The sequence below is a fragment of the Mirounga leonina genome, unplaced genomic scaffold (genome assembly GCF_011800145.1).
Source record: "Mirounga leonina isolate KUSES-001 unplaced genomic scaffold, KU_Mleo_1.0 Mir_154, whole genome shotgun sequence".
Taxonomy (NCBI): domain Eukaryota; kingdom Metazoa; phylum Chordata; class Mammalia; order Carnivora; family Phocidae; genus Mirounga; species Mirounga leonina.
Genome location: NW_023270389.1, coordinates 40,305,450 through 40,324,280, shown reverse-complemented (window position 1 = coordinate 40,324,280; position 18,831 = coordinate 40,305,450). Strand labels below are relative to the sequence as shown.

At 40.0% G+C, this 18,831-nt stretch overlaps 1 protein-coding gene across 2 annotated transcripts in view; it reads right to left on the bottom strand.

The window, feature by feature from the left end:
* Nucleotides 1–1,777: 1,777 nt before the first annotated feature.
* Nucleotides 1,778–18,831, bottom strand: part of CEP350 (centrosomal protein 350) — a 153,633-nt gene continuing 136,579 nt past the window's right edge. Inside the window, exons 38-39 of one of the 2 annotated variants that reach the window (XM_035010557.1) lie at nucleotides 16,980–17,102; nucleotides 1,778–5,669 (exon numbers count right to left, since the gene is read on the bottom strand). In XM_035010557.1, coding sequence (XP_034866448.1) covers nucleotides 5,505–5,669; nucleotides 16,980–17,102 — 288 coding nt within the window. In that variant the 3' untranslated portion in view covers nucleotides 1,778–5,504. The remainder of the gene's footprint in view (nucleotides 5,670–16,979; nucleotides 17,103–18,831) is intronic. The other variant, XM_035010558.1, reaches the window with a different exon arrangement.

Here is an 18,831-nt window from a genome sequence, read left to right as displayed (position 1 = left end):
CGCATGCGTCAGTGGCTCTCAGGCACACCCCCAGCTGTCTATTTCAGACCCCATGGGGCGGGTCCTGGCCCTTCACTGAGGCGCGGCATGGGGTACGTGCGGTCACATCTACTCTGGCCACGGGGGCCCCACGCATTGCTAGGGGCTGGCCCCTGTGCACTTCCTTTCCTCTCCGGCCGGAAGGAAGTGCTGTCCCACTTGAGCCTGGGGTGCTGTTGTCTGTGCTCAGTGATCTCATCTCCTGTCCTGATCTCTTCCCTGGATGCCAATTACAGGTTGCCTTTTAACCTTGGCCGCGCATAGCCTGGCCAGCCAGTGAGTGATGGAACAGTCCCCCTGCTTCACACCTTTTTCTGTGGCAGTCACTGCCTTCGATTTCTGAGCTTTTCTGGGATTTTGTAGGGCAATGGCTAGTTCAGCATTCACTTCCGTGGGCACTCACCACTGTAGGTCTCACTGCTGTTGGGCTCCCCATTCTTAGCTCTGCCATCTACCAGCGCTAGCTACCACTTTCACGTACTTGCATTCAAGGATAAAGATATATTTGGGTTTTTTCCCTCCCAAGATTCAACCTGTCATTACTATTGTGTCTACCAAGCACCAAACACAGTATCTGGCACATAGTGGACACTCATACATCTATTCTGGGAGTCAGAAGGATTTCTTAGATTCTGCAGTCCTCTTTTGAGAACTCCTTTAATGTCCATGGCTGTGTAGGGGTTAAAAGCACAGCAGGGATGGCCATCAGGCGGCTCCTAGAAGAATTCAGGGAGACCATGGTGGTTACTTCTGTTTTTTTGTTTTGTTTGTTTTGTTTTTTAAAGATTTTATTTATTTATTTGACAGAGAGAGACACAGTGAGAGAGGGATCACAAGCAGGGGGAGTGGGAGAGGGAGAAGCAGGCTTCCTGCTGAGCAGGGAGCCCAATGCAGGGCTCGATCCCAGGACGCTGGGATCATGACCTGAGCCGAAGGCAGACGCTTAACGACTGAGCCACCCAGGCACCCCATGGTGGTTACTTCTAATCTGTTGGGCTAGTGAGGATTCATTACCCTGAGTGCCATACACTTCCATCTTGGAAATTCTGTTATTCTTCTAGATCTCTAGCTCCATTCTTTTCCAAGCTTGTATTTCTAGAAATAAATTATAGCCTCCACACCTAGTCATCAGATGGTGGCTCTTTTTTGTGGCCCACTTAATTGTGTGTGACTTTTCATTGTGTTATTTTGCAAGGGTGATCAAAATTCAAGCCATCTGGGAGAAAAGATATTTGCCATGAATTACAGGGAAGAAGCCCATCAAAATAGAACAGAGAGTTACAATTATCAGGGAGCTCTTCTCTGACCCATCCCCACCCCTGTTGGGTTCTTTTTATTATATATGCTCAAACCCTGCGTGTACTTCATTTGCAGCACTTACTGCGATTTGTCGCGTACTGCTTTTCAAATTCTCTTTTGATGACTCTTTAGACTTTCAGCTCCAGGACATCGGGGACCATGGCTGTGGCCTCCGCTACCTGCCCAGCACTCGGCACAGTGCTCAGAACATGACGGTGTGCTCAGGGACCGTACACACGAGTGACGAATGTCAGAGCCCAGGCTGCTCGGGGGTATGCGGCGACGGCGTTTACGAACAGAGGGGACAGCTCCCGCACTCAGTCAGCTCCCCTCACGCCGCTGCCCGAGCGCATGCGCTCTGCTAGCCAGTCCGCAACTTCATGGGGACCGGCTTCTAATCTCGGCTCAGAAGGTGAAAAAACAGACACGGGACACAAACTTAGTTTATAAATCAGTTTATTTACAGATTTTATTTTTTCTTAAAGTACATTTCAGTTAACAAATCTATTTACACAGGTATACACGGGAATCATCCCAGTTATTTTACAGATCATACTTACAAACCACACCGCAAGTCTTCTGTGCAAAGCTGCACTGGATGTGACTATTGGCTGAAAATGGCCTGATGAGCAGGCTATTTACACATACACAGTAAACGGGTTTGTTTTTCATGTCTGCACAGTACAGTACACACACGGAGGCCAGGCCTCCCAGAGAACGCTTTGCAATGTGTTCACCAAGAAGGCTTTGCAAAGTCCGGAAGGAAAAGCTATTAAACATAGGTTAATTAAAATGACAGTACCTCCTTTACATCAGTTTACATTGTTTTCTTCACATTTTTATAATACAAAGATATTTTATTGAATTGCTGCACAGCCAGTTCAAGATGATTTGTAAACATGTAAATTCCTACAATTTGCATTAAACATCATTGTAGTTTCTATCATTTGCTCTTTGAATTAATGTTTTCTTCACTAGTATTCTTAAGGTAGTAAAAGAAGATGTAAGTTTGAACTTCTTGCAGAAAAGTTAAGAGTCTCCAATGCTGTGTGAGGACACACTTGATTCAAGTATTGCAAAAAGCTAAGGCCACTTTTTTCAAGACAAGAAAGTGAACAAAATTGTTTTTATCAATAGGCCACAACACTCTTATGAGCAATGAAATCTCTTTTGAAAGATAATTTCTCAGAGACCTGTAGTCACAGAAGGAATTTTCTTTTCTTTTGGGTAAAAGAAAAACCAATTACCTTCCTTATTAACTACTTTTGAGCTCTTCCCACTTTTCCCTAGAATAAAAATTTCTGTTTAGACCTGAAGAGGGAATCTATACCCTGTACTTGGTTAACCCAGAGTTCAGCACCCTGGATAGCACAAATTATTTTGGACTCAGAACTAAATCTGAAGCCTCTATGTTGGTTTACTACTAAATTCTGATAGTGCTATTCTAAAAGATATTACTGCTGATGCAAAGATCTTTTTCTTAGAGGAATTATGAAGAAAGAGTGAAAGAGGATGGGAGCGTGGGGAGAAGGAACAAAGATTAGAAAGAGGGAATATTTAGATTCTTGGTTAAGAGGCAGAACTTGATTAAAAAGATCCCAATATGGAACGAGTGGCTGGGTATCCACAGTCACTGGTCCTAATGCTAACAATAAATACCTTTTCAATTATATCCAATAGTTAAAATTCTAAGAAATCTGCTAATTCTAGATTCCTCTGTTTTCTGCTACCAAACTATGGACAACCATTTCTAACAAGGAGTAAGACGGACCGATGGCTGCCTCTCATCTGGAGCCCGGGATTGTGAAGACAGGGGAGACAGCGGGAGCGCGCGAGGGGGGCCAACACGCGGTCCCGGCTGTATCCTCACCACGGAACCCCAAGTCCTGATAGCTGACTCCACATAATCTTTTTTTTTTTTTTTCCTTTTCTGGAATCATAATGTCATAAAGAGTAAAGATTACCTTTCTTATTAAAAATTGACTTAGGTCCAAATAATGAGAATGTAGAAAAACAACCTATATTCCTATTATATTATTTTTATATTCACTTATAAAAAATTTATAGCAGCTGTAAAGTTTCAGTATCAATGTAATCCTACAAACAGCCAAAGGGTGTAGATAAGATGTTTTTCTGTCTTTCAAATAACACAAACTAAAAAGAAAGGCCTTTGCTTTTCCTTGGCCAATGTGAAAACAGTATCTCCACACTACTGGTTAATAACCCCAAGAAACTCTAGCTTCCCTTAGTCCATCTGCTCATTATGGCTACAAGACTAGAGCTCAACAGCAAGAGCCCAGAAGAAATGCTGGCGATACATCAATCTGCGCATTTCCCGAGACCCAATCACCACATTTCAGTGCCTTCCTTATTTGTCAAGAGCTATCATACCAGTCATTGTGCAAAATGCAAATATTCCAATGATTATTTCGCTAAGTTTCTCGTAATGACAAGATGAAACCAAGGAGGAATGGTAGTGTGCATAGTGAAACATCTGAGACGCAAAGGCAGGTTGGGAGGAAAGATGCAGAAATGAACGAACGTGCACACTTAAAGATTATACCATCTTTGGGGTTTTTCTAACGTATTTTGAAGCTATAACATTCCAGGATATTTGTAAATATGAATCCAGTGGATGTCTTAAATCATGCTTCTAATCAGGACCTTCAGTATTAAGGCATTTACATTCACGCCTAAGATTGTCCACATTCTTCTAGATTACTTGAAGAAGAACAGGACTGATAAAGAGAAACCAGTCAAGAAGGCAGGGTACTGAGGTCCCAGAGAGCATCATGTATGCTCTAATGTAGCAGCTGGAGTCTATATATTTTTTTTTCAGGTACAGGTAATAGTTGTGAGAAGCAATGCTGCAAGAGAGGCAGAACTGAATTATACAGTGTCTTGAAATCATCTTATTCCATTCCTGCTACTGCAGGTGATCTTGGAAAAGCTCATCTTCTTTTCACTGAATTAAACTGCCTTCTTCGATATGTGTATGGGTTTGTTAAAACCGGAGATTTCCTGTGCAAAGACTATGAACCACAGAAGTTTCAAGACAGAAGTTTAACTTTTACAAGAAGAATATTTCACTTCTGAATAGGGACACACATTTTCAACTTAATAATTTATCTCAGAATAAATTAAAAAACGTTCCATAGCGCAAAACAAGCACACGAACAATAGACAATATCTTTTTGTCTTTGGTGCACACACTCATTTCCTAAATCATTCAAGTAACAGCGTCTCTGACTTCTTGGGGAGAGATGGGAGTTGAGAGTTTGAAGGCCAAAATGAATTATTTCCACTTTTGCCATGCCTGGATGCCTGAGATGGTCCTGAGGATCTGTGATTCTAGGAGCAGCTGGTAGAGGTTCAGAAGGAGTAAGAAAAGTGCAGGGAGAGAAGAAGGGGTAGAAGAACCAGCCCTGCATCAGTCCTTTGAGCCCAGTCTTCAGTGGGGGCATTCTTTGTTTTCATGCCCACACAGAGAAAACTAAAAATAATGCAAAGGTTTAAAATTCTTTAGATGGTGCTCAGAAAGCAAGGCTACCATTGACTTCTGTTAACTCGACAGTCCACTTGGTGCTGCTCAACTGCAATAATGGAAGAAAATGGTCTTCAAAAAGAAATGAAATGAATTCCAGAATGTGAAATAGGCACACGTTATTAGACTTGCCTATTTAGAAGTGGTTAGGGGTTTAATACTGTTTAGAGACTATAACGTCCATTTATGACTTTCATGGTGTAGACCAGGATTACTTTTCAAAAATGGTAGGACGCAGAATTCTATATACCTCTCCTGCCTGACTTCAGACTCAATGAAGTGATAGCCTCGTCTAAGCTAAGAGGTAAGTCTGGTGTTTTCAGCCCGTATCTGAGACCCAGTAGGGGTGTTAACAAGAGGTGTAGGATTATACTGTGTGTCAACATCAGGAGTGCAACCCTGCCCACCGAAAGTCACCAGCTAATCCAGTGGGCAGTCTCTAAAGGCAAGGGCTGCCGTACCAGATATACCGCATTGTCCCATGAACTCCAAACCAGTAGTCTTTAAGGAAAGGTAGCAAGTCCAGAAGCGCTCTTGCTATGATGGAGATGGGGTGTGTATCAGGAGGCAGAAAGGCCCAGGACTCATGTTAGCACTCAGTGTTCGGTTTATTTGCAAGATGTCACACAAGTAGCATTCTCCCCTGTTTCTCACTGATCTGATTCAGAACATCAATTGTATCTCTGATCAAGGTCTCAAAGATCCCATCAGCTAGCTGCATCTTCACACACAATTCATCCTCATCATAGTTCACCCACTGTGCCTCCTCTTCGTGGAGCTCCTGGACCTAGAATTTAGAGAACAGAAAGGTCAGAAAATTAGTGTCACACAAAAGCTAGAAAATTAATTGTATTGATATTATATTATATATTATTATATAGACATATTAATTATATTCTCAACCATTTCCCATGAGAATACAGCCCAAGGAAATTAGAGAAAAAGGTAGTTTATATGATATCAATACCCCTTTTGAAGTTGCAAGAAGTTTGAAAAGACTCAACTGCCAAATAAAAGTGTCTTCAAAACTGTCAAAATGGCTTCAAATCTGTCAAAATGGAATTTGATAATATTCCAGGATTTTATACATACTAAGGTTTACAAGTATATTGTTGTCTATGACAATATAAGGGAATGTGTATAAGGATTTAAGGGGGAGAGAAGCATGTAAATTATTAGATATATGGATTTACAATTATAAAATGCATATATCCAAAGAAAATACTGAATGTGATTCTAGAGTATTATAAATAAATGAATAAAGTTTAATATTCATTAGGGTATCTTTATTTTTTTTTTAAAGATTTTATTTACTTAGTTGTCAGAGAGAGAGAGAGAGCACAAACAGGGGCAGAGGTAGAGGGAGAAGCAGGCTCCCCACTGAGCAGGGAGCCCGATGCAGAGGCTCGATCCCGGGACCCTGAGATCACGACCTGAGTGAAGGCAGACGCTTAACCGACTGAGCCACCCAGGCATTCCTAGGGTATTTTTTAAATGTATTACTGCTTATTTTATTTATTTATTTAAGATTTTATTTATTTATTTGACAGAGAGAGAGACAGCACAAGCAGGGGGCGCAGCAAGCAGAGGGAGAGGGAGAAGCAGACTCCCCTGCTAAGCAGGGAGCCCGATTCGGGGCTCAATCCCAGGACCCTGGGATCATGACCTGAACTGAAGGCAGATGCTTAACTGACTGAGCCAAACAGGCGCCCTTACTTAAGTTTATTTTAAAGATCAGTTATGCGAGGTCCCTGGGTGGCTCAGTTGGTTGACGGACTCTTGATTCTGGCTTGGGTCATGATCTCGAAGTTGTGGGACTGAGCCACAGGTCAGGCTCTTGTGCTCAGCGGGGGGTCTGCCTGGGATTCTCTCAACTTCTCCCTCTGTCCCCTGCTCTTTCTCTCCAAAATAAATAAATAAATCTTCAAAAAAAATCAGTTATGCAATACTTGCTTTTTTTTTTTTTTAAGTTGAAGCATAGCTGACACACAAGGTTATATTACTTTCAGGTGTACAACACAGTGATTCAACAACTCCATATGGTATGCTGTGCTCGATGTGATCAGTGTAGTTACCATCTGTCACCATACACTGTTATTTTTTTTTTAAAGATTTTATTTATTTATTTGACAGAGAGAGACACAGTGGGAGAGGGAACACAAGCAGGGCAAGTGGGAGGAGAAGCAGGCTCCCCGCTGAGCAGGGAGCCTGATGTGGGGCTGGATCCCAGGACTCTGGGATCATGACCTGAGCTGAAGGCAGACGCTTAATGACTGAGCCACCCAGGCATCCCACCATACACCGTTATTATAATATTAATTACATTTTAGGGTTTGGGGAGTCCTACAGAAAACCAAAACTAATCAAATTAGAACTGTCCAATTATTTACAATTCTAAAATGCATATATCCAAAGCAAATACTGAATGTGATTCTAGAGTATTATAAATAAATGAATAAAGTTTAATATTCATTAGAGTATTTTTAAAATGTATTATTGCTTAAGTTTATTATGATTTTATTTATTTGTCCAAGATTTTTTGCTTGTTTATAGTTTTTAAAGACTAACTCATAAAAGAAACATATGGGACATACAGTACACAATGAGACTGTGCGCGGCATGGAGGCCAGGTGGTGAAAGTGGACTGTAAACCCCGATCTCGTGAAAATTCAGTGAAATCAACTGCAGTGATGGGGCTGTCTAACCAGAAGTCTAACTTGGCGAAAAGGCCATGGGACCACAGACGCCTGGCTTGTACTGATCATAGTTTCATCTCGAAAAAGGTCGAGGAAGCAAGGACAGGAACTTGTACTCTGCTTCCTGTTATAGGCAAATGAGAAGGCTCTCGGGAGAGCAAGCCTGTCGCCCTGGAGTTTGAGAGCACAAGAAGGAAGGACAGCCCAACAGGTGCCCCTGGCCAGGGCTGACAAATATATGACACGGTGGCTGCCACGTTCCTTCTCTTGGAGGAGGGTGTTTGAAGGATTTGCACAATATCCATTTCCTTTGTTCCCTAATTTATGATCCATGAACAGATATGCCACCAAAAAGGGCTCCATGGCCAAATAAGTTTTAGAAAACTCCTTCTGCGAGGTTCACATTGCATATTAGCTTATTAAAAAGAAGTCCGCCAGTAAAGAAACTTGTTTAATTCAGTTTCTTATATTTGATCAAAGAATCATTCTGTATGGCTGTGTAAGAAATATTATTAACCTACCAAGGAATTGGTGTTCCTCTCATGAAGGATGCTGTAAGCAACAGCCTAATGCAACACTTCTCAAACTGTTGTTGAGGGAGAACCATGTTCTGGGAAAGCTAAAAAAGGTGTGTCCCTACAAAGCTTTCTTATCTCCCATAAATTTTGTCCAACAAACTTGCACAGCTTTCCTTTTTATGTTTTCTCAACCTTTAATATTAAATCTTTTCTTTGAGCAATTTCCTCCTCAGTGACAAAATTTAGGAAGCACGGTCCTGATGAAGTCGTTTGTGGCCTAGAATATATGCTCGGGACATGACCCGCTATTTCAGCACAAAGACGATGGGCCCCCACAGCGCCCTTGTCAGATTTAGCAAAAACTTTGCTCCTCCTTAGAGCAAGAACCATTTCACTCTCAGCTGGTGAGGACCAACATCATACTTTCCATTTTGCTTTGGCCATCCAAAAGCACAAAGCCCAACTCAGAACTTCAACTATGGCAACCGAGGGGTCTCACAGCCTGCAGATCTGCCTCCATTTTTTTCCTTCTGGCTTTTGGAGTCTATTCTATTTTATTACACATTTCCCTTGCTCCTACACATGTATTATGCATGTATGGTAAGTTAATATATATTACATAAATTAAATTATATTAAAAAGTCAGTCTAATAATAACTTTATTTTCTTTTATTTTGACAGGGTATGAGGCTGGTTTTAGAAAAGAGAAATGTGGGAAATAAAACGTGGCCAGATTTCAGCAAGCACATGGCACGGTCTTCCACCATATCCTTGCGAACAAGATGGGGAAATAGAAACAGGTCAGTTAAATGGATTTGTGCTTTTTTGATTAAAGGACAACATAACCACCAACCTGCAAGGAAGTTTCCGCCGTTAAGACTCAGGAGCTTTTTCCTCTGTGCTCCCAATCTACTTCCTCATATTTCATTATTTGGCAAAACTGTATTCTATGTATCTGTTCTCCTACTAGGCTGTGAGTGCCTCAAGATTTTTCCTTTTATTTTAAATTTCCCAGCGACAAGGACAGTGCAAATAGAATGTGTTAAATAAATATCTGGCATGTGGATTTTTTAGTGAGTGCTAAAAGGCTGTCTTTGGCTGTGTCCAGTTCATCATTTTTGGCAATGACCTGAATGAATTTTAGAGGTAACATGAGGTTGAGAAATAGAAATACGTTGGAAGAACACACTCAAAAATGTATTGGTAGCTTGGAACAAAGGGCCGAATTTAACAAAATGATGGAATAAAAGAATAAGGTCCTCTATTTGGGCCCCCAAAATAACTACAAAGGCACAGGTTGAGCCCCCCAAATAATTACAAAACCCCTTTGGTTTTAGGGTTTTCCTAAGTTTTTCTGAGTCTAATAAGAATGATGTAGTTAAAAATAAAACAAATGTGATTATAAGCTGCATTAATAGAAAAAGAGAAGAGGTTATATGATTGTACTAATAAATCAATACATAAAATATTATATGGTTAATTCTGTGCATGGTATCTAAAGAGGGACACTGAAAAAGGTAAAGCTGAAGATGTTGAAGGAACTTAAAAACACTATCAGACAAGAGCAGAGAATACCAACATTTAACTGGGATGGAAAGACAGGTATAACATGAGAGCTGCCCCAAAGGCATGCAGGAAGAATTAAAATTGTTATTATAAAACCCCAAAGCTGCAGAAGTAAATTCTAATTAATTACATGAAAACCCTTTTAAGCTTACTATGAGAAAGAACTTATCCACGGTAAGTAGAAACTCAGGAGCTATCTATCTAGTACCTTATCAGACCTTAAGCTGTAAAGGAGATGGAATCGTTAGCTAGGTGCTTTCACTACAGGATTTGTCGTTTTAAGTGCAATTCTACCTACAGGAGAGAGATTTTCCAAGGCTACTGTGTATAAAGGATACATAAAAACTGGTCTAACATCTTGTCATTCATTCCATATCATATACACTTTGAGAATGCATTGCTAAAAATAGCTCATCATATTCTTAGCTAACCTAAGATACAAATTCATCAATGTCCTTGTGAAGTGGTGAAGTGACAGTGAATGGGAGCTGGAGCGGAAAAAAAGATTTCTTTTTTTTGGCCAACGGAGGCCTGTCTAAAAAACATTCTTTGTATTTTACTCAACTCAAATAATGCCACAGACACATGTAGAGTCTGACTGATGAGGGACCTTCCTAGTCTGAGCAATGACAGCTAAATTACACATTTCCTTTCTTTTTTTAACTAGGCTCCACACCCAATGTGGAGCCCAGTGAGGGGCTTGAACTCATGACCCTGAGATTAAGACCTGAGCTGAGATCAAGAGTCGGATGTTTAACCAACTGAGCCACCCAGGCGCCCCTAAATTATATGTGTTCATATGGAGAAAGCAACTGTTTATTATGAAATGTTCAATACAGTAGTCTGTCATGTTACAAGCGCTCAGGTTCAGCTGGAGGGCACCCATCCGTGCCACTGCAGGAACGTTGCTCACACAGCCCCTCCTCGCTCCTCTGCATCATCGCATTCTCTCTAGTGAATTCTTCCTATCAGCGTATTTCTTTCAAGCTACAAGGACCCTACCTTGTCACCATGTCCCCCTCCATCTTGCGCTTTACAAAAAAAAAAAAAAAAAAAAAACCACAACTCCTTTGAAATGTCCACTTCTGCTCTCGCTACTCTCTTGTTCTCTCTTGAAACCTACTGAAATCCAGCGTTGACCTCACACATGCCAGCCAGATTACTTACATTAATGTTAAGGACAGTCCAGACCTCCACATTGCTAAATCCCACGGTAAATCCTCAGTTATTTTACCTGACCAATTAGCTGTAGCCCATGCAGTTCATTCCTCCCTCCTCCTGGAAACGCTTTCACCTGGCTTCCAGGACCCCACACTCTCCTGGCTTTCTTCTACTTCATTGGCTGCTCCTTTCTAGTCTCCTTTGTTGGTTCCTCCTCATCTTCTGAATGCTTGAAACACTGGAGTGTGTCAGGAATCAGTTGTTGGCCCTCCTCTCTCTTGGCCTCATGGCTTTGACTGCCATCTCTGTGTCCTCCACTCCCAAATTCCTATCTCCAGCCTAGGTCTCTTGCCTGAGCTCCAGACTGATACATCCAATGGCCTATTCAGTATCTCCATTTGGATGTTTATCAGACACCTCAAATTTAATATGTTCAAAACAGAACTCCTGATATTCCTTGCCAACCCACTCTTCTCGGTCTTTCTCAAATCAGCAAATGGCAATTCTATCCTTCCAGTGGCTCCCACCAACCCAACGGAGTTATTCTTACTACCTTTCTTTCTCTTATATGCCACATTCAATTTATCAGCAGTTCTGCTGTTGTATTTTGAAAATATGTCAAGAATCTGAACACTTCTCATCACCTAAATATCACCAAACTGGTTCTGGCCACTATTATCACTTGCCTGGATTATTACAATATCCTACTGGTCTCCTTGCTCCCACCTTTGCTACCATTCCTTCAGTCCATTCTCAACACAACAGCCACAGTGATCATGTTAAAATGTACATCACATCACATCACTCTTCTGCTCAATCATTAAATGTCTGCCAATCTTATTCAGAGTAAGACCTACAGTCTTTACAAAGGCCTATTATGATCTGGCCCTCTGTGCGCACGCGCACACACACACACACTCACGCGCACACACACACACACACACACACACACCCCAATACCTCTGGAACATCATCTCCCACTACTATTTCTGACCCCGCACTCTGCTCCATACCCAATGACTTTCCCCCAGTAATCAAGGGCCAATATATCTTCCCAGAATGTTCTTCCCCTGGATGAGTGCTTGGCTCACGTTTGCCCTCAGTCCTTTAAACAAATGTCATCTCAGCAAGACCTTCCCCAGCCATCCTATCTAAAACTGCAACCCCAATATTCCCTATTGGCTCTATATATTTAACTTTTCTTGTGTATCTGTCTCCCTCACTAGAATGAAAGCCAATAAACAAGTAAAAAATTAACCACATTAATAATAAAATTATAGAGCAAAATGAGCTCATTCTTTTGGTAAAGATTTAAAAATTGGTAACAGCTAGTATTGGCAAAGGCGGGAACCACCACTCTTGTATCATGTTGGTGAGTATGTATAATTGGTACAACCTTTTTGGAGAACAATTTGACAACACATACGAAAGCCTTAACATTCTGCATATACTTTTAATCAGCAATTCTATTTCTAGGAGTTTATCCTAAGGAAATTATTGGAAATAAGTACAAAAATCTCATACTGCAAGATGTTTATTACAACACTGTTTAAAAGAGCAAAAAAAATATTGACTGGTTAAATAATGGTACATCCATTCAATTGATTACTATATTTCCAGGAAAATAAAATGGTATAAAGTTATTAAAAGTGATATAAAAGAAGAACATTTACTGACAAGAAAAAAAGTTCATTTTATTAAGTAAAAAGAATCAGATCACAAAAAAGAGACGATGATCTCATTTGTTTAAAAAAATTCTTTTTATAAGAAGACTCTAAGACCATACATCACAATATTAAAAGTTATCTAGGTGATGAGATTATCATGATATTCTTTTGATTTATCAGTATTTTCTAAATTTTCTAAAATGAGCATGATTATAATAAACATGATTTTTCTTTTGTACTAAGGGAAGAATTTTTGGTTCACGTGTTATAAAATATTGTTGTTTTGAGGGGCACTGGGTGGCACAATTGGTTAAGCGGCTGGCTCTTGGTTTCGGCTCAGGTCATGATCTCAGGGTCATGAGATCGAGCCCTGCGACAGGCTCAGTGCTCAGCATGGAGTCTGCTTAAATTTCTCTCTCCCTCTGCCTCTGGCCCTCCTCCCACACTTGCACGTGCATGTGTGCACTCTCTAAAACAAACAAATAAACCTTTTAAAAGAATTGTTGTTTTGAATCTCAATCTCTCTAAAATGCAAAAATATTAGAATCTCTAAATGCTATGTTGGCTAAATCTAATTGTGGGAGAGAAGTTTATTTAGCATTTCTTAATAATTAACTCGAGGAGCTAACAGTACCATTTAGCTACATATTAAGAAGAGTGGGGGCGGGAAAAGGGAGAGCGAACTCTTGAAACAAGTTACACAGGCCCAAGTCTCTCTGTAGGAAGGTGAAAAGTATTTTATGACCAGTAAAGGGGATATTCACATAATATATATATATATGTTACTATTTCCCAACTCCTAAATCTCTTGAATTGTTATACACAGACGACACCCTCACCCAAACTATAATAATCTTATACAAGCAAAAGAAATTTTTGTTTGCTATTTGAGAATTTTCTGAGAACCGCTAGAGAGAGAGATGTTTCTGTATAAGTGACCCTATTTGGCACTGTTGGAAGCCTTTGCCATCCAAGGACAGTATCTTGTTTTTTGGTACGTCTAATGAAGAGCCACAAACCAATCTGCTTACTGTTCACTTGTGAGATACATTACTTGTCATTTCTGATTAATAATTCAAGTCTGAAGATGCCTCCATATCGCTGCCTCCCCTTCCAATGTATTTAATCCTTTCACTATTAAGATGACATTTTTATAACCATGTGAAGTAAAAGCCGTCTGTAACTAGCTGGAGGCTGTATGTAGCACGCCTTCACTCTGTGTGTCATTTTGAACTGGGACACGATGCTAGTTTCCTCATTTACTTTGACATGTGCTCAAGAGAAATTTAGCTAAGAAGCTTTGCTTTAATAAACAACAGCCACCTTTGCCATATAGGCTATATCCTTCTAGCTGGTCTTTTTTCCTCCACACACTTGGTTCTTTTGAAGCATTCTCTCAGCAGATAACTATATATATATATATATATATATATATTTTTTTTTTTTTTTTTAAGATTTATTTATTTAGGGGCACCTGGGTGGCTCAGTCGTTAAGCGTCTGCCTTTGGCTTGGGTCATGATCCCAGAGTCCTGGGATCGAGCCCCGCTTCGGGTTCCCTGCTCCGCGGGAAGCCTGATTCTCCCTCGCCCACTCCCCCTACTCGTGTTCCCTCTCTCACTGTGTCTCTCTGTCAAATAAATAAATAAAATCTTTAAAAAAAGAGATTTATTTATTTATTCTTATTTGGGGGGGGAGGGGCAGAGGGAGAGAGAGAATATCAAGCAGACTCCCCCCTGAGCGGGGAGCCTGACACGGGGCTTGATCCCCCAACTCTGAGATCATGACCTGAGCTGAAATCAAGAGTCAGATGCTTAACCCAGGTGCTGCACTCTCCAAGCTTTTTTTTTTTTTTTTAAAGATTTTGTTTATTTATTTGAGAGAGAGAATGAGAGAGAGAGAGAGAGAGCACGAGACGGGGAAGGGTCAGAGGGAGAAGCAGACTCCCTGCTGAGCAGGGAGCCCGATGTGGGACTCGATCCCAGGACTCCAGGATCATGACCTGCGCCGAAGCCAGTCGCTTAACCAACTGAGCCATCCAGGCACCCCTCTCCAAGCATTTTTAAAACTGCAAATCTGATCTTGTAATTTCTCTTGCTTAAACAATAAGATCCAAAATCCTTAACATGGCTTACAAAGCACTGGAGGATATAGACCTACCTCTCCAGTTTTATCTTATGTCACCTCCAAGCACTAACATTTCCGCTCAAACCCATGCTTCTCCTCATTTCAGGTCTGGCAAATGTGGTTTGCTCCCCCTGAATTGTTCTTCTATCTTAGAACTCAGGTGATGCTTATTCATCTTTAAGATCTCAGCTCAAATGTCACTTCCTCAGGGAAGCCTGCCCTGACCATCCTCATTAGGTCAGTTTCCTGGTTTATGCTTTTACAACAGCTCCCTATTCCTCTATTTTTATCGTTTAATTTAGAATTACACATGTGTGTAAATTATATATCAACGGCTAGTTTCTGGCTGCAAACTGTAAATCCATGAAGGCAGGCTCCATGCCTGTCTTGCTTACTACTGTCACGTCAGTCCTTAATTAGCACAGTTCTTGACTCAAATGTATACACTGAGATGATTTATAGAGGATGTGATCAATTGAACTGATACAAGGATAAATGGATGTTTTTGACATGCTTTCTTCATTTTTTTTTTTTTTTTTTTTAAGATTTTATTTATTTGAGGGGCACCTGGGTGGCTCAGTTGAAGTGTCTGCCTTTGGCTCAGGTCATGATCTCAGGGTCCTGGGATCGAGCCCCGAGTTGGGCTCCATGCTCAGTGGTGAGTCTGCTTCTCCCTCTCCTGCCCATTCCCCACCCCCACCACTTATGCTCTCTCTCTCTAATAAATAAAATCTTGTTGAAACAGGAGAATAAGTTCACATTCTTGAGATGCAAAGATCTATGAAGAACCAGTTGGTTAAAATCTTGGCTCTCATTTGCTGGACAATTTAATATCTTTGAGTCTAAACTTCCTCATTTATAAAACAGAATAACATGAGTCCTTCCTACCTCATATAATTACTATGTTTTACAGTTTGCCACTCTTCATGCATGAAAAAGGCATGAAAAAGAATGGCAAGCTATAAACACTAAATAAATGTTTATCTAATAAGTATAGCTGTTACTGAGCAAATGAAGCAATGGAAAGGCATATACTTGCCTTTGATTAAGTATTACACTCGTTTTTCATTATATGAATATAAACAGGATAGAAAGTCCAGAAGGAAAATGTTTAGAGATAAACCTGAATCAAGTAACGAGTTTCCTAAAGTTTGCTATTACTTAAAGAACGTTCTTCTGTAAAAGAACAGGATGAAGGACCTTTTTTTCTTTACTGTTTCTTTCTTTCTTTTTTTGACAATTTTTTTTTTTTAAGTAGGCTCCATGTCCAGCATGGAGCCCAACGTGGGGCTTGGACTTACAACCCTGACATTAAGACCTGAGTTGAGATCAAAAGTCAGACGCTTAACCCACTGAGCCAAGACACCTTGATAAACATTTTTCTAATGCTAGAGAAATATATCACAAAATGGAATAAATCCTATCCAGCTAAAGCTCTGGATAATAATAATGATGACAAAATGATAACAATTAGTATTTACTAAGTCATATACAGGGAATTCTTCTACATATACATATATAAACACTCATTTAATTCTCTTAATAACTGTATTGGTAGATTGCAGGCAGGGAAATGAGACATAAAGAGGTTAGACAATTTGTCCAAGATTACAAACCAGGTATGTGGCAGAAAAGAGATTTAAACTCAGGCAATCTGGCCCCAGAATCTATACTGGTCTCTTTTTAATTTGGTACCTTAAACTTTGCTTCCACTCAGCTTTTTATTTCTCAAGTTCTCCATACTCACAAAATACTGTTAAGTTAAATATTCATCTACCAAGTTCAAAAGAAAGCAAGTTCCAAAACTGAGGGGCAGAAATGCAGCAAATGAAGAATTTAAGGCTTTACTATCATAGACTTAAGATCAATTATATTCCCTTTTTTTTTTTTTTTAAAGATTTTATTTATTCATTTGACAGAGATAGATACAGCGAGAGAGGGAACACAAGCAGGGGGAGTGGGAGAGGGAGAAGCAGGCCTCCCACCGAGCAGGGAGCCCGATGCAGGGCTCGACCCCAGGACCCTGGGATCATGACCTGAGCCGAAGGCAGATGCTTAACGACTGAGCCATCCAGGTGCCCCTATATTCCCTTTTCTTCAAAAAGATTTCATTTATTTATTTGAGAGAGAGGGTGAATGAGAAGGAGAGGGAGAGAGAATGTGACGCAGGCTCCACACTGAGCACAGAGCCTGATACTGGGCTCGACCCCACAACCTCAAGATCATGACCTGAGACGAAACCAAGACAGACACTTAACCTACTGAGCCACCCAGGTGCCCCTTCCCTTTCTTTTTAGACTCTAATTACATTCTGATTTTAGAAGAGACAGTTAAAATAAAAATATTTTAGTTATATGCACTGACCAGGATATGATCCACTCGATCTCTTTTCTTTCTTCCAAATTTCATCATTTTCTGCCAATCTGTTTTGTGGTTTGGTTCCTTTTTAAGACTAAACAACTTGAGTACTTCTGTGGCTATGAAGTTCTGTGAAAATAAGAGGAGGGAATGAAACACAAACAACCAAGTTCCTGAGATTTAGTGCTTACAATGCAGATTTATGCTAATAATATGGTATTTATAATAAAAGATCATACGAATTTCTTCCACTTACAGTTCCACTTAGCATTTTGAAGACAAAAGCATTCCAAATGCTCAGACTTTATTCACTTAAAGAATTTTTGTTTTTACACAACACACAAAAGTAAAACCCACTGATGAATCTGCAAAGAAAAATCACTTTAGAGTCCCCTCTACCCAAGAACCACCATCAGCTAACTTCAAGCTGGCAAAACTACTAAAGGAAGCATAAAATAAATCTCTGCATCTGAAAAACCCCATATAAATGTTGGAAGCAATGCCATGTGAGCCAAGTACAGGCTTTGGCTAGGACAGTTTATTCTGAAGCACCATGACTGAATATATTTAATTAAAAAATATTAATCAACACTTCAGTATAAAACCATGATAATTTTATTAACAATATTTAAACTATTAGCCTTAAAAAAAACTTTACAAAATGCTATTTCAATATTGAAATTGGTGGGTAGCATCATTGTGTGTTATATTGATATATGCATTCTGATGATTGTTGATATATATTATGTATCTTGTCTTATTTCAACTTATTCTTTGCTATTAATAAAGTAAGGTGGGTTTTTACTACTTTTTATGGTTGTTCTGTTAAAAAACAATGTAGTGATCTGAAGGGGTACGTGCACCCCAATGTTTATAGCAGCAATGTCCACAATAGCCAAACTATGGAAAGAACCAAGATGTCCATCACCAGATGAATGGATAAAGAAGATGTGGTATATATATACAATGGAATATTATGCAGCCATCAAAAACCCCCTGAAATCTTGCCATTTGCAGCGCCGTGGATGGACCTGGAGGGTATTATGCTAAGCAAAATAAGTCAATCAGAGAAAGACATGTATCATATGACCTCACTGATAGGAGGAATTCTTAATCTCAGGAAACAAACTGAGGGTTGCTGGAGTGGTGAGGGGTGGGAGGGATGGGGTGGCTGGGTGATGGACACTGGGGAGGGTATGTGCTATGGTGAGTGCTGGGAATTGTGCAAGACTGTTGAATCACAGACCTGTACCTCTGAAAATAATACAATATATGTTAAAAAAAAAAAAAGAAGAAGAAGAAGATAGCAGGGGGGAAGAATGAAGGGGGGGAAATCGGAGGGGGAGACGAACCATGAGAGACTATCGATTCTGAGAAACAAACTGAGGGTTCTAGAGGGGAGGGGGTGGGGGGATGGGCTAGCCTGTTTATTAAAGAGGGCACGTATTGAATGGAGCACTGGGTGTTATACGCAAACAATGAATCATGGAACACTACAAAAACTAATGATGTAATGTATGGTGATTAACATAACATAATAAAATAAAATTAAACAAACAAAAAAGCAATGTTCTTAATGGGGGAAAAGATACATTTATGAATCAGAATCATTTGAGAAGATTTTCAAACCAATATGTCCCCAAACTCTACCCCCACTCTCTCTCTCTCTCTCAAGGATGTATCAACTTTGGAGGGCTGAAAGAAATGGAGTACACCTGTGTTTTGAAAAAGCTCCCTGGTTGGTTCTGATACTCTATTCTTCAAAGTTGAAAATCATTTTAAAGTTGTTTTTTCTTTTAATGAATCAAATTAATCTCTGAAAACTTTTTTTTTTTTTTTGGCACTACTTACTTCAATT